Here is a 16,767-nt window from a genome sequence, read left to right on the forward strand (position 1 = left end):
CATGAACAAGGTGAAAGTCAACTAACCGACTCATACCTCATTCGCTGTTTCGGACTTCTTTACAGATAAACTTGCTCAAGTGTTTCCTACCGAACTTGGTTAAAGTGGACTTAGCTGCAAAGCCGTAAGTATACTCTTGAAAAGTTTCAGCGCGCTGTGTAGTTTTGTTAAACTTCCAACAACCGTATTTTACAATTTTAGCATCGCAGTTGTACATTTGCTAATTTGTTTGCAGTAGCTAATTTCATTTGTTTATCGTTATTGACGTCACTTCCGAATTTTGTTATTTGAATTCTAAATAAGTAGAATAGAATATCTTGGTATAACTCTACTGTCAGGATGGGTGAAGCAAAAATGCTTTTCATATTCCCCTTTGTCTATAAAGGAAGTTATTTGGGAAAGCGAGTTTTGCGAGCTTTAAGCTCGTCCTCTGGGGGCAGTTGTATTAGCTCTGTATTAGTTATGACCAGCTGAGAGTAGAACAGCCTTCGGTCTTTTTGTATCTGTAGTATTCTGTTTCATTGTAATTGACAGCTTGTACGATCAGCGGGTTTGAATGCGAACTTGACTTGATCAAGAATTTTCCTGCGAGATCACGAAGGGAGGAGATGTATGGATTGCCGGTTTCTCGATGAATCTGTGAATTTCTGATAAACCATGGGGCGTCTAGAATCATCCTTTGGCACTTATTTTGGATTCTTTGTAGTTTTGAAATATTTGATAGTGAAATGTGACTCCATGCTGGCGAGGCATAGGTAATAACTGGACGTATGACCATCCGGTAAAGTAGTAATTTGTTTTGTAAGTTCAGTTTACTCTTGCGGTTGACCATTGGGTAGAGTTGAGCTATTACTTTGGATATCTTGGAGCCAATGAGATTGACGTGCTTGTTAAAAAGGAGTTTCTTTTCCAGTTGTACCCCAAGATATTTGGTCTCTGATTGCCATGGGATCTTTCGACCAGAGAGCAAGATGTCTTCTTTAATGCAGATCCTTTTTTCTAGAGAATAACATGGCTGAGCTTTTGAGGGGGTTTACTTGAATTCTCCAGTTGGTGAACCATTTTTCCAGTGCGTTGATACTTCCTTGGAGTCTACTGTTTGCCAGGCGAGGACTGAGAGGCCTTGCTAGAATAGCGGTGTCGTCGGCATAAAGGACCGTAATGGTTGTGTTGTTCTTGAATTTAGAGGGATGTCTGATACGTAAATTGTGAACCGTAGTGGGGGCAGAAGGGAACCTTGAGAGACACCAGCTAGAATTTTGCGCCTTGATGAAACAATTCCGTTAAGCTTTACTTGCATGCATCTTTCGCTAAGGTATGAGTTAATGTTTTGCTAGCTTAATTGGGATGTTGTTTTCAACAAGTTTGAAGATAATGAAGGCCTTGATCCAAGACTTTATCAAAGAACTTGGCAACGTCCAAGAACACAGACGCAGTGTGGAGGTGTCAGTTGAAACCATGGATGATGTGTTCTGTTAATCGGTGAATTTATTGCACTATGCTGTGAGTTTTGCGAAAACCAAATTCCTCATTTGAAATTATTTTCTGTTTGTCCACTGCTAGTTTTAGCCTTGTTATGATGACTATGACTTTTTCTATTACTTTGCCGAGGCAGGAAAGAAGACTGACGGGCCTGTAGCTTTGGAGGAGTTGTAGGTTATTACCACCCTTTTTCAGAGGACGATGTCAGCAGTTTTCCAAGCTGTGGGAAAGTACTGGAATCTTAATATGGAGTTGATTATATTAACTAGATCAATTATTGCCTTCCTTGGGAGTAATTTTATTATTCTTTTGGTGATGGCGTCGGGAGCCTTTTTATTCTTCAATTGGGATATAATATTTGATTATTTCTGTTGGAGTAGTGGGGTGATGAGCTCTGAATCACTCTTAGTCTGTCTTAAGGCTTTTCTGACTTGACGATGAACTTTATAAATGAGATTAATATTTAAGTTTTCGTAAGATGGGCAGCATTGATTTTCCAGATTGTCAATTAGGGCTTCTACTTTTTCTTCATCTGAGTGTGCAATTTCATGTTTGGTCTTCATAGGGAGAAAGAGTTGTCTTTTGGTACGAAGAGTTTTTAGAAATTGCCATATGGAGTTATCATCTGGGTTGATTTCTGTAAGTTTAGATTTGCATTCGGATTCCCGTGTTTCTGGAGAGATTCTCGAACCTGTCTGTTCAAGTTGTTTACGGTTGTTTTGTCCTGAGGTGCTTTCTCGTGTGATATTGCTTTCTGGCTTTGTTTTTAGCCCTAATCAAATCAGGTCCATAATCTCTTCCAGATCCAACTGGACGAATGGAAGACAGTGGTTTGTGGGACTGATGTTATTGCTGGGTTAATGTGCCTTGTCAGGTTGCTTACAGCTAAGTCTATGTCTTCTTTTTTGCGAATAACAGGAGTTGGGCCGATGTGATCCAGGAGAACCTTACAGAGCTTATTCCATGCTATAAAAGAGTGTTGAGGAGAGAGCTTGAGCTGGATGGGATTACGATCTGAGGTAAGCTCTTCTAATGTCTCCAGCTGATATTGATATCTGATGTTACTGAGGATAACTATGTCTAGTACATCCGAACTTCCTGATGGGCTGTAGTGGGTGAGCTCGGTAGGTCCAGCTACTATTGATGAGTTGAGTGACGTGTAGTTAAATAAAGTATGGCTTTGGAATTGATTGACGAACTGAACATAGTGTATGTTTAGAGTTGAGATCTCCTGCTATAATTATGGAATCCGTGGAGCTGAGGATGGAGTCTAAATCAGATGTCAATAGTGGAATGCTGGGAGGATTGCACGCTGCATAGATTTTAAGTCTACCTGCGATGTTGGTGTGCACTTCCACACCTGTCACTTCAAGGTTTAAAGTTTGAGGGTTGGTTAAAACATTGTGGCTTAAATAATTTAAAAAAAATGGCTGTGCCACCACCACTAAAGTTAAGCCTGTCTGTCCTATATAGTATATTTCCTCTTAATATAGTATATTTCCTCTTGGGTTGTTAGATAGTCTGAGGTGGGATTCGCTGATCAAGATTATGAACGGATTGTATTTGTTTGCGAATTCTTGCAGCTCATGAATTTTATTTGTCAGGCCGTTAACATTCCGTAATGGATGGCAATGTTGTAGCCAATGAAGTTGTAACTGAGGCTCGGCTATTGCTGTTACCCTCCTGCCATGAGCAGAGCTTTAATAGCTCAATAACACCTTATCCCTACACTGTCCTCTACAGATAACGGGGAAGATGAAAAGTATTCTTGCTTCGCCCCTTTAAGTCAGGCCTTATAAGGATAAGTAGGCGCTTATGCAAGGATCTGTTCAGTATACAGATGGTTTCGTCTGTAGAGGATAGACCAATTTTTTGCATTGATTCTGTTTCTAATTGACTAGATTTGGGTTAAAAATTACTGCAGTTGGAGTTTTTGTATTTCAGAGCTGAACTTATTTAGGTGTCATTAAGTAAAGCCAAGTCACTCGTTCGGCCAGTTTATATATAAAATATATTTTTTTCTCTTTCAGATGGTTTCACACGAGCGGTAATAAGTCAGTTACAAGTCCAAATGTATTTAACCATCAATGGCTTTAAACAATCCACAAAAAGGGGTGTGGAATACCAACTTGCTGGTGGACGATTACGAAAACATAACCTTTCTTCACACTGATGCTGGAAAGGACCAGGATATCCCTCGATGGCTTAGCATCCTTGCTGTTATATGTTGCATTATCTTCATTGTTGTTGGTTGCCTTGGTAACCTACTAACTATCGTCGCTTTGATAGCGTGTAACAAATTGAGAAATGCTACAACAGCTTTTGTGGTCAGTCTGTGCTTTGCGGACTTGCTATTTTGTGCTATTAACCTTCCCATAACGGCCTCTCGATATATTCATAAAGCTTGGGTGTTAAGTGACGGTTTGTGTATCTTGTTTCCGTTCTTTTTTTACGGTAACGTCGCCGTAGCATTGATGTCTATGATGGCCATAACAATGAACAGGTAAGATGATCATTTGATTCCATTAATAATATTTATGCTGTTTTACTGAAGTTGTGGGATTTATAGTTTATCAGGGATGCAAAATATGATTGAAACTGAGTTGTTTAATTAAACAAATTACTGAAACCGGATATCCATCTTCTATAGGTTGATCATGATCAATTACTTTGACTCGTATAGTCGGATTTTCCGGAAGCCGTGTGTCGGAGTGATCATAGTATTCTGTTGGTTGTTTAGTTTCTCCATGCTGCTTCCCACTCTTATTGGGACGTGGGGGAGATTTGGCTACGATCCAAAATCTTTCTCCTGCACCATCCTTCCTGTGAATAATCGCACTCCTAAAAAGTTCCTCTTTATCCTCGGATTTCTAGTGCCGTGCATTGTCATCGTGGTGTCTTACAGCTGCATATTTTATAAGGTAAGCATTATTTGTAAGTGACAAGGAAAATAAATAAAACAAATGATATTAACGCCAAGACGTTTAAAATTTAGGATTTACTGTATGTAATTAGAAATATAATTAAATAATTACTTGTTTTTTTCTTAGTATATAAAGAAAAGAAAAATATTTTATGATTCTATCATTATTTTAAAAACGAAAAACCAAATATTTGGTTAGAAATAAAATAAAAATTTAAGTATTGCCAAATAATCAATGTTAACTTATTAATGTAGTAAGTCATAGTCAACGTGTTGTTGTTAGTGTATTGAAATGTCTTGAATAAAACACTAGTGTTGGTATTTTGATCCGAGAAGAGGTATTGGTTAGCAAGGAAGGCTACCATTATTCCCAGAAGGGTTCTACATCTGTTTCGGCCGGTTTATGAGGATGAAGAGTCCGTTTCCAAGAGAAAAGACCTGACAAAGGTTCCTCTGGTCATAGACGGGAATCGAATTTCCACGGAGGTTCCATAGTCAATGCGTTTTGATATATTGTAATTTTTTTCAGTCTGAGAACAAATCATGCGGTTGAAATGAAATAATTAGGATTTATTTGGTTGCATTTTACGAACGATAACATTATAATATAAAAGTCAAGTTTTTCAAATAAATATCAACAGTAAGCAACCCCGAAAAGGCTAGAATAGTTAAGATTAGATTCGATGAACTTTTATTTCTTTATTTTAAAATTTTAATACACCATAATTTGTATTTTGCAAATTTCTTTGCCTCTAAAGACCAAGAAGTCATTTTAATTCATTTTATCGCGGTGTTTAAAAAAACAAACTGCTTGTGGGCGTGCACAATTTAAAACTAGCGGTTAAAGGTTAAATAATATATAAATTGCGAAATTTTTATACTCAGACAGAAGAGCATGGATTTACCCACCAATATATTTAAATAGTTTATGTAAATTAAGTTGAAGAATCTGTTTAGAAGTGTGACCTTTTATCTCCGATGGAACAGCGGGTGAGTGCCGTTATATATGTTAAATAAACTGCAGATACCAAGGGGGAAAAGACTGAGATCGTATTTCTTTCTCCTGTAAGATAAGATGGGGAACATCACTCATATTTTGAGGGATTTTGGGGGAAAAAAATCAGACAAGATTTTTTTTACTAGTTCCAAGTAGTTCTTTGGTTCCAAGTTCAAAAGTAGGGTTAGGTTTGGTTATCCTCAATGTTCATTGTCATCCATAAACGTTGCTCTGCATTTAAACTTCGAAAAAAAATAACAAATATTCGAAGTCTGTTCGTCTGTTTCCTCTCCAAAAAAAAAACTCAGAAACATCTCGAATATTTCTGTGAAAGTTTTTTCCAGTACCACTTGATGAATGCGTGGCGTTATAAAGTCTGCCATTTTTTGATGAAGAAGAAATGTCGGAGGGCACAATCATCCTTTACAAAGCATTCTTTTTGAATAACGCAAGTTGTAACTTGCGTTATTCAAAAACTTGCGGCGATCCGTACCTAAATGTTTTTTATTTAAACCTACTGTGACAATCGAGAAGGAATATATGACATGTAGATTATTGTGTGATCCAATGTTCCCTAAATGGTGAGATTGATGCTGTGATATCCATCCACAGATTCGCTACTCGAGCATGCCTCGGTCTATCGGAAGAGTAGCCAAGATAACCCACTAAAATTCATGCGCCATATAGCATGCCATGAATTGTTGCCTGATTATTTCAAACTATACGGCACACGGTTGAACAGCGGCGGGCACACACACGAATTGGTCGACGGGCGCCATGGTGCCCGCGGGCATAGGATTGGGAATCCCTGGTCTATACCAATTGAGCTGCGGAAGCATGTTGATAAAGATATATTGTGAACGGCCAGCTTAATTGTATTGGATGGGCCGTCGTAAGTCTTTGGAAAAGTCTAAATACTCTACGGAATCAATTTCCTTGGATTCATCTTATCCCATATAGTCGATGAATTCCTCAAGTTCCATTAGATTTGCTTCAGTAGCTCCCAGGAACATCTCGTTCCATCACATCCCAAAGAGGTACAAATGAATTGGAATACAGTAAGCGAGAAAAACCAATCGTATAAGGTAAAAGCAGCATAATTGTTCTTGTAATCACTCCTGGATGAAATGATTGTCTAATAATCATGTGACATAGTGAGGAAGTATCATGTTGGCAATATCCATCTCATGAAGGGTAACTGATTAACATGAATGAAGGATGTTTAGGCATGACATTGGCATTCTGTGCTACCCTACGGATATCAAGTAGGTATACATTTAGGATATCAGGAAAACATGTTTTAGCCAATCCTACTTTCAAAACCTTACTTATAAATAAGTATGATGGTCGATAGGCTTTATGTTGTTATTGCGTCCAGATAAAATATACTGGAACAGGGATTCATCTCCACGAGACCTTTCTTCAGTCTTCTGTTGTCCAATACCGATGTGTTTTCGCTGAGGGTGATCGCAGCTGCTTATTTCTTTCGGTTACACGTGGTGAATATGGTCGTTTACTGAATGCCCAGTTTACGCTTCATGGTGCGTTCAGATACATTTTCTCGTAGTTTTTGTTGACTGTTTGACTAGTTGCAGTGCATCTAGTGGACTTTACGATTTTTTAGCTGCCGCCCCGATGAGTTGTTTACCAACAACATTTCTGACATTGTCTTGACTTTTTGTTCCTGTTTGCAATATACTTGAAGAATTTTGTGATAAACTGGTTTTCAACATTCAGGTCACGACCCCTGTACATTATCTCATTCACGTACGTGTGCACGCGATGGTTTCCACTTGTAAGTTGGATTTTGCTAATGGATCCCATTTAGCATGTAATTCGTGCATTCGTTATGTTGGATATACACAGAAATGTTCGCTATTCAAATAATATGTCCTGAGTGAACAGTTCGCTGTTGTACAGCTACCCTAAAGAAATGAAATCAATACGCGATTATCTATAAACTACGTAACTGGATGGAGTGTCTCCGATAACACAATAAAGACAGAATAGGAAAAAGTGATAAATCAAGTGGTTCTATCTGCAATTCCAAAAATACATTTTTTTTTTGCATTTCATGTCACTCTCCTATTGCGAATAACTCTAATCCCGGCATTAAATTAAGGGAAAAAAAAACAAATTTTGTTTTTTAGAAACAAAATAACAATGACAAGATCTGAAACCCATCTGAAATTGAAATTTTTTTTTTTTTTTTTTTTTTTTTTGTAGGTTCGACGTAGCGCCAAGAATGTTGCATCGCATACTCCTACCAGTAAAACAGCACCAATTTCATTTTCCTCTCAGCTGTCCCACAGAGTAGATGAAATCAGACTCACGAAACTGATGCTGATTATTTTCTGTTCTTTCCTGCTGTGTTATCTTCCTTTAGTGATTATGAATGCTCTGGAAGACAAAATAAGGTAATTTGGGGTTATAATTTTCATTTCTATTAAAAGAGTTCCAACACACACGTCCTCTACAGATTTTTTTTTTTTTTTTTTTTTTTTGCAACGATCTCCCCGTTGCTTATCTCTAAATGTTAAGAAACATAACACCAAAGAAAACACGTTGCATTTGGTGCTTATAGAAATATTTTTACGACATAATCCTTCCACTAAGTGCCTATCAAGTGCAGTAGAGGTTGACCCTCTTAAAGGCCTACTCTTCTTAATGTATAAATCCTAAACACAACACGTGTAGATGATAGCAGCAAAGTCGAAGATTATATTCTTAACTCGTTAAGAACGTTCAGTTTCAAGCGAATTTCTTTCTAACAGATAAAAAAATAGATAAACATCTAGAACTAGAAATCTTATATCACTCAAATTTCCACTTTCAATGTGCTTTAGCTAAAGAATTTGTATATCACAGCAGTTGTTGGTCTTATTTGGATTATGACCAAAGACTCGGATGACGTAATTAATCAAAATTTCTGCTAATCGCAATGATTATTCTGGAGAAAGTATACTGACGATGCATCACCACAGGAGCCTCCGTAGCTCAATCAGTTAATAACTATTGGGGTGAAGAAACTTTATAGAGGCTTTTCAAATGAAGATGAGTGGTTGGCAGATTTTATCTACCTGACATCCCAGCTTTTTATTTGTCATATAGGGTGTCCCAAAATTCACGCAAGAAGCAATTTTCATAGAAAACACAGGTTTTTAATTAAAAATTGTAATTTCTTATTGATTCATAAAGTATACAGTATAGGGTTTTGCATGGAATAGCATATCGGGTAAATGGCCTCCACGGCTTTGCTGGCACATACGCACGCTTTTGTCGAAATTTTTCATGACCGTTTTGCATAAATGTGGCTGAATTTCGTTGATACAGCGCTCAATTTCCTCCTTCAAGGCGTGGGTGGTCGTGGGCTTGTTGGCATAAACCTTAGAAAAAACCCCAAAGAAAAAAGTCCAACGGCGTTAAGTCACATGATCTGGGCGGCCAATTCTGATCACCGAATCGGGAAATTACACGACCAGGAAATGACTCATGCAGTAATTGAATTGTTTCTCGGGCTTTATGGCATGTGGCACCGTCTTGTTGAAACCACATGTCGTCCACATCTATATCTTGCAATTTAGGTACAAAAAAATGGATTGTCATGTCGCCATAGCGAGCACCATTAACTGTTATTGCCTTACCAGCCACATTTTCGAAGAAGAATGGACCGATGATGCCTCCAGCCCAAATTCCACACCAAACAGTGACACGCTGTGGATGCATTTGTTTCTCAACAATCACTCGTGGATTTTCTGAACCCCAAATGCGACAATTCTGTCGATTAACGAAGCCATCAAGATGAAAATGAGCCTCATCGCTGAAGATGATTTTGTTCGAAAAATAAGCATCCACTTGTTGTTGTTCCATAATCCATTCCACGAACTCTCTTCGCTGTGTGTGGTCAGTAGGCTTCAGTTCTTGAGTCAATTGAACTTTGTAAGCATAAAGATGCAAATCTTTCGTGAGAATACGCTGTAGAGAGCTTCTCGAAATGCCCAATTCAAGACCACGGTGCCGAATTGATGTTCCTGGACTCTCAGCAACACTCTCACGAACTGCTTCGATGTTTTCTGTTGAACGACTTGTTGAAGGACGGCCAGAGTGTATAAGATCACTAAATCATCCAGTTTCCTTGAATTTTTTAATTAATCTTACCACGGTTGATGAAGTTAAATCACTATTCCGATCATATTTTGTACGAAAATTGCGAACTGTAACTGCCAAGCCTTCATTATTTTTAAAATATTGCTCAACATTGAAAATGTGTTGTTCTTTCGTGTAGCGCTCCATTTTTAATAACCCTGAACTGTCAGCTGTCACGCTGTCTTTTTTTTTTTTCTCGTTGGCAACACTTTACCGCACAAATGGCGCTAAATCTTGCATGAATTTTGGGACACCCTATACAATATATTGTTATGGGTCAAAATCTATTGGAATGAGTTCAACCATTTCTTAACTAAATGCAACCCTAGCTTAGATGCAGTTTTAACGACTAGGTCTAGCACATTATTAATCATTTTATTAAAAAAAATCAAACTTCACCTTATTTTATTAACAATAGAATTCGACCAGTGGCTTATGATGCGTTAAAAATTACAAAATTAAAACATTCATATGTAAGCAAAATGGTTATTATTCATTTACTGATCTCTTCGCTATTTCAGGAATCCCACGTGCCATGTTTTGGCTTCTATTCTAGCCTGGATGTCGTCATGTATTAATCCTGTTATCTACGTAGCGACAAACCGCCAGTATCGCCAAGCCTACACCCGTTTACTGTGCCGCAACAGACAAAACTTATCGACAGGAAGCTGCGAATCAAAAACTCACTCCAGTTCGAGGTGTTGTAGTGTGATGACTCATATCAGCCACAGTTCTTCTTCCTTAGAAAAAGGAAAGAGTCGAACGATGCCTCAAGAAGTTCCTGTGTGATGATGATGATGACGGAAAGAATTTCCTCGTATAATTTAACCAATCCTGAAGCTTTTTATTAAAAGGTATCAAATAGCTACGTATCTTTGCCGAATAGGGTAGGGTTCAATTGTTAATTTCCGGCCATTATTGTGAATGTTCCACAATAAAACGCACAGTAATTTGTAACTTGTGTTTGGTGTGTTCAATACTGTTTCATTAATACAGAGATTACAGTTTCAATACGATGATTGAAACAATAATAATAATATTTCAAAGTGGCATCCGATCTATTGTTTTTCTCTTGTTAATTGAAGTCTAATAGTCCATTGTTACTCATTCAGTTGTTGTTACTCCATTATTGTCAAATGACGTTTTGCTATTTCACTGTTGCTAAGCGACGGCTGTCATTCATTCTCAATAGGAGAGCGTGGAATGTCCATTTCTTTTGGTACCGAATAATATATTTTCTGCTTTTCATTTTATTTTATGTTCATCCTTTACAATGAAGGGTATTTTCTTTTAAATTTTTTAGAGTTATAGAAAAGAACGAATCAAACTTAATGTGTGGTTTTAGTTGTAATTGTTTTACTTTATAAATTCTATTTTCTTTGTTATTGTCCTATTGTTGACATTGTTGAAATCTTTCTGATTCGTTTGCTTAGTAACATGATATTGGTTCACGTGATTCCATAAAATGACACACATACATTGTTACAAACAAAAGAAAAGTTATTTTTACACGAATTAAAAAAAGGTATCTATTTGGATCAGATGAATATTTTTCAAGCGTAGAAAATGTAGAATTAAAAATAAAAATAAAAAATACCAAGCAATTGTTATATACTTTTTTTTAGTTTATTCGCAAAATTTTAAAAATACTTCTTATCTTTTTTTTTTATCTAAACAAAAATATATAAAATGTGTTCACACCAAAGAAAGAAGAACATAATTAGAGGAAAGAAAGCCTAGTGGAGATAGAAAGAAAGAAAAATGTCCATAATTCCAAGGGAATGTCCGGTTAACATAGCTAACTCATATCACGTATTCATCTCTTTGCCGGGTAGTTCCCTAAAGCCTCTTACCACCATTCTCTAGGATTAGCGGTAAGTCCATTCTGTGATGATTGATGGGACTGATGGCATATGGCGCTTCAGATGATAATGGAGGGGCACATTTTCCAAGGCAAAGCATACTCAGTGTTGACTGATGGCGAAGTTCGGATTACTATAACGGCACCAAATAACGTCTGCAAACTTTTTTTTATGATTATTATTTGACTCGGGAAACTGGGATTTTCATTTTGAGATGATAAAAGCTTGGAAAGAAAGGGTGATTATGGACAGATGTAGTGACCGAATTGTCACCAAGTCACTTAAATCCGCACATGTGAAAAGAAAGAATATTCTATCCTTTGGGTGTTAAGGGAAATGGAAGAAAACAGGGAGAAAAAATACCATAAACTAGTGCTGCCATCTAGGGCCCTGTGAATACACCATTTTTTTTTTCCTGTTTGAAATTTAATACAGTATAAAATAGACTCGTATAACGTAAACAAAAATGAAACGAGTATTTGAAGCACAGTCGAAATAACCTGGAAGTGAAAGTAGGATCTCCCCTACGATAAATCATAGTAAGCAAACGTGTGAGAAAGAGGAGATGTAATAAACATTAATAGTAACGGAATTAACTACACTAAACAGACGGTTGGATGTTCTCGAATGCAGCTGTAAAAAAGGATAGAGAACGCAAACAACCGGATTATCGACGTTTCAGGAAATGACAGCCGTCATTTTATTTGAAGAGCGGCCGGTAATTCCTAAACACTTACCGAAAATTAGGGGGAAAAAGTCAACATTGTGCAGTAAGTCCGGAATTTTCTGTGATTGAACTTGGATAAAAAAAAATAAAAAAAATGCAAATATTTCAATTGGAGTCATTCTTCAAACCCCTCCCCCTGCTTCTCTCGTGCACTCATCTACTAGTTTCGTGGGTGTTTCATAGAAGTCGAACTCATACAGTAAATAAAGTGAAACTGTTCAGATTCTACTGCTATTAACCTACTTTGTCTTGATTTCGGAGTTTTTTTTTTCCTTCTTTTTTTGCTTACTCCCAGTAAAGATGATATGGAAACGTGAGAGGGGTTGTGAAAGGGCTTAAAGCGTTTATTTCCACTCTCACGTAACCAACTTACAGCTAACACCTTTATGGAACGAAAAACAAGATCGCCACATATAGGTCTAAAGAGAGAGAGAGAGAGAGAGAGAGAGAGATTGTACGTGTTGCGAATGTCTGTATTCGATAGAGAAATAATCTTAGATTTCCACTGGTGTCTTTAGGAAAGACTTTATTAATATAATGAGAATTGGTAGCTATGGCTTTGGGACTTTCTCATTTTTAAACATTGGATGAAAATATTATAATGATGAATTTAAAAATAAATAATATGTACAGTCTTAAAATCCCAGTTTTATTTAGAAGCCGCAACAAACAGTGACCTTTCTAAATACAGTATGTGTAATTAAAGATAGAATTCTATAGAAGATTTATCTGAGGAAGTGGGCTGAAATATAATTTTGTCATAATAAAGTAAAGATAATTAAAAAAATTACATTATTTAGAGATTTAACAAAAGCAGAAGCTATCGAACAATCGTAGGTTCACCTGCATACTTTTAATTGTTTTATCGTTTCATTTCTTTTCAATTATTTATTAATACATCAATTTATATTGGTTGAATCTGGTGAGCACGCAGGCGTGCTAACAATACGGTTTGTCATTCAATTATGTATTGCGTTTATTCATTGTTGGGTTTAAGCGTTGCGTGAAATGACGTCATTACCCAGCATGTATCACGTAGGCAACTATGTAATAGAGTTTTCTTCATCATATATTTATTAGCATTTATGGAACGCGCTACCTAATGTTTAAAAGTTATATTCCTGGAAGCGTGCTGGCTGTATATTGAATTAAATATTATGCTGCTATTTGCGTCACTGTTTTTAATATTTTCATAAGCACTGCTCAAACAAGTATCCAATTCTTTGCTTCCTATAAAATGTTTGTTGCAGATATCCTTCTTTGAAGAACGTGATGTTACTATCAAAACGATGAATTGAATCCAAAGGGTTTTGCTACCAATTATGGCTAATTGGTCCTATAGAAACGAGTGGCTTAAAAAAAAGCAAATATTTCTTTCAAATTTTCAAACTATCATTCTTTTTTTTGATTAAACTATTTTCTGAATCTAACAGACGTTTTTTTTTTTTTTTTTTTTTTTAAATAAGCCATTTTCTATTTTTAAACTGCATTTGCAGAAATCGTCAATTAAATTGCTAAAATTAATTATTTGTATTTTCAACTATCTGAAGGTCCCTATCAAAGTGAAGAAGTTGAAAAAGAACATAACTCTTCTCGCATTCAGGATGCGAACGGACTTGAAAGTTTAGCGCACTCATTTCTTAAAAAAGACAGCTAAGCCATAGCGTTTTGACATGGACACGTACAATCTTTAGGAGCCAAGATTAATTGGCTACTTCCTATATCTCGTAGAAAAGAGGTCACTGGGAGTAAGAATTTAGATCCAAAAGTGTGAATTGATTGCTTCAATCTATTACGTATAAAATGAGAAGTGGGTAGGGTTTTATTCCAAGTTCCCTCTTGTCGTAGCGATTTGATATATGACTGCACTAGAAGAGAGAGTGGGAAATCAATGAAGCGTTCTTTCTTTTGATTTTTAAATATTAGCCAAGAATAAAGCATGAAAACTACATAACAATCGTGTGCTATCATTACATAATAATATTTCGACATTGTTTCCAGTTAGGCCATGACGTCACTGATTACGTAACAATGCCTCCAATCAGAAACAGTAAATTTCGTTCTCTAAAGCACAAAAGTCAAGCTATTAGAGTGTTGGTAGTACCCGAAATCCCTAAAACGACTCTCTTAGAAGCCGGTGCGTACCGAATACGTTACACCAAATAAAATATCATGAAGGGTCTAGACGACCTCAGAAGCTTACTATTAATCCATTCGTGTTGATTTCTCTTTATTTTTTTTACTCTTTCCTTAATGGAAGTAACGCAAATCCGTACGTGAGGAGATTTAACGATGGAACGTAAATCTGTTACGACCAGCACGTAACCGCCTTAGTCCTAACACCCTTATGGCGGGTAGAACAAGACCTACATAAGAGAAGGGGGAGAAGAAAGTGCACGTGCTGGGAATGATCGAAATCTCTCTCTCTCTCTCTTAGGTAACTTGTGTGTGTGTGCGTGTGAGCGCGCGTGCTAGGTAATTAGTGTAATGAGAGAGCATCCCTCGATCTTCTCCTCCCCCCTCCTCCCAATCACAACTTTTCCCTGATGTTCTTCGCGACTAACCTTGAATAAATCGACCAAATCCATTATAGAAATGAAGGAAAGAAGAACAAAAAAAAAAAAAAAGGCTGCGTTTTCTTATTCTTTCTTTCTTTGAGTGCGTGTGCTTTTTAACTTTATTTATTGCTTCGGTGATTGTCATATTTGTTCATCAACTGCTGCCTTACAAGTTTGCAAGACCACACGTACAACGGTTGCTAAGTAACAAGTGCAAAATCACTCTCGTCGAAACGAACCTGCGCAAAAAAAAAACAGAACTGATGGAATGTTTTTAATACTGCATAGCTATCAGACAGTAAATTATGAGTTTTTTTTTTTTTTTTTTTTTTGTACCTCCCATCACGTTTCCTATCGCACAAGTTTCATAAGTAACGTCTCGAACGCAAACTTTGTTCACGTGCTTCAGAAATAGCCACCGAGTGCTACGTGACGGAGAAACACAAAATCGTGTCCCTTCCGTCAACTCTGTTCATGCTTATATCTATCTCTCTCTGTGTTTCTTTAATCTCTCTTTCTTTCTCTCTCTCTTATAAGGTCTCTTTCCCGCCTTCAAAGATACCTTATACGTTCAAGGACTGGCGTTTGACATTTCGACATCGTAAGGTAAATACCTCCTTAGAAATAGTCCATTGTTTGCATCTGAATCTCGACTTCGCAAGTAGCACCACTTCTTTTTTTTTTTTTTTTTTTGAGAAAGTGGGCTGCTTCGTTTGGCAGTCAGAGCATAGCGAATCTGTGTTTAAAAGTGGGAACAGTACCATAAAGCTTCAGCGTGCGCGTAAGGAGATGCCTGCCATCAATTGTCACAGAAAAGCTACAAATCACAAGCCCTTATCAATGAGTATCTTCGGGGCGTATCCTGGACTCTGAGGCAATGTAAATCGCTCCTGTGGAGCAACGGGTCCCTGAGCATGCTCTTCCGGTCGTATGGGAGTTTTTGAATACGGATGACTATCTAAAAGAGCTTTTTATCTGAGTGTTTTAGGTGCATTGATGTGCATGTGGTCCATTGTGATAATTTTATGACACCTTCCAACAAAAAGCACTTGTTTCCAGTTAGGCTATGATGTCACCGATTGCGTAACAATGCTTCCAATCAGAAGCAGTAAATATATATGTGTTTTCCAATGAATAATTGGAATAATTCCATTAAGCAATATACAGCATAGTACCATCTGGCGGTACTATGCTGTATATTGCTTTGGGGAATTACTTGTCTCATGGGAATTGTTTATAATATTTTGGACCCTGAGTGTAAACAATCCCATTGAAAGTAAAAGTTTTACAAAACAAGAAAGAAAACCGAAATATCCAACAAATGGGTGTTCCAATAATGAATCGTATAAAGAAAAACAATCCAACTCGATTGTTCGCTGCTGATATTTTTCAAAATTGAATTTCAAATTAGGTATAAGTCTGGAAGAGGCAGAGTTGAGACTACTTTGCATTTTAATAGTCCTAAATTTCCCTCCCATAATTTGATGACCTGCAGTACACATCAACTAGCAAAGGAACGGATTTATTTATTGTACTCGAACGCATTCATTTGGGGGCAATATCCATTGTTGATGACATGCGCTGAATGCATTTTGATTCATCTACTTTGTGACGTAACGAGTTATTTACTGTTTATGACCTCATCCAGAAGGCGCAATGAATTTTATGGGTTTCTGTGGACATTTTGTTTCATACAAGAAAACATTAATATTCGGATCGTGTTTTTCAGATTCGCCATATACATCTTATCGTTTTAAATAGACGCCTTTATTGTTTGATCGTCAAAATAAAAACCATCAGATGATAAACGATTTCATTTATAATAACGACTGCATACACAAATGCTACATCTCACTTCCACGCGGTATTTATTTACCACAAAAATCAAAAGTTGGTTTTATTTCATCCGAAAGAGAATCTACATGAAGTGCGTTGGAAGAAACCTTAAAGCGGGACTCGTTATTTCAAGCGGTCGTTCGAATAAACCGTATGAGCTTCTTAGCGACACCTTCGGTAGCTTCTCTACTAAGATTATGAAAATGGAGTCACCTTTTGCTTCATAAATCCCAGCA

General features: G+C 37.0%; 1 protein-coding gene across 1 annotated transcript; it reads left to right on the forward strand.

Moving 5' to 3' along the window:
• On the forward strand, positions 1 to 10,505 carry LOC150106586 (protein trapped in endoderm-1-like). The gene is made up of 5 exons (XM_090392556.1): positions 1 to 124; positions 3,513 to 3,985; positions 4,133 to 4,403; positions 7,629 to 7,819; positions 10,070 to 10,505. Exons 2-5 carry the CDS (start codon positions 3,570 to 3,572, stop codon positions 10,335 to 10,337), a joined length of 1,146 nt encoding a protein of 381 aa, XP_090248682.1. The 5' UTR covers positions 1 to 124; positions 3,513 to 3,569; the 3' UTR covers positions 10,338 to 10,505.
• Positions 10,506 to 16,767: the final 6,262 nt, after the last annotated feature.

Source organism: Typopeltis vanoorti, chromosome 5 (genome assembly GCF_054136105.1).
Source record: "Typopeltis vanoorti isolate ZY-2024b chromosome 5, IOZ_Tvanoo_1.0, whole genome shotgun sequence".
Taxonomy (NCBI): Eukaryota; Metazoa; Arthropoda; class Arachnida; order Uropygi; family Thelyphonidae; genus Typopeltis; species Typopeltis vanoorti.

Excerpts from the sequence above, each read along its gene's own strand:
- LOC150106586 (XM_090392556.1), top strand. The coding sequence starts at position 3,570 with ATGGCTTTAAACAATCCACAAAAAGGGGTGTGGAATACCAACTTGCTG. Across the intron at positions 3,986-4,132 it reads ATGGCCATAACAATGAACAG|GTTGATCATGATCAATTACT; the intron begins GTAAGATGATCA and ends CATCTTCTATAG. Across the intron at positions 7,820-10,069 it reads GCTCTGGAAGACAAAATAAG|GAATCCCACGTGCCATGTTT; the intron begins GTAATTTGGGGT and ends TCGCTATTTCAG.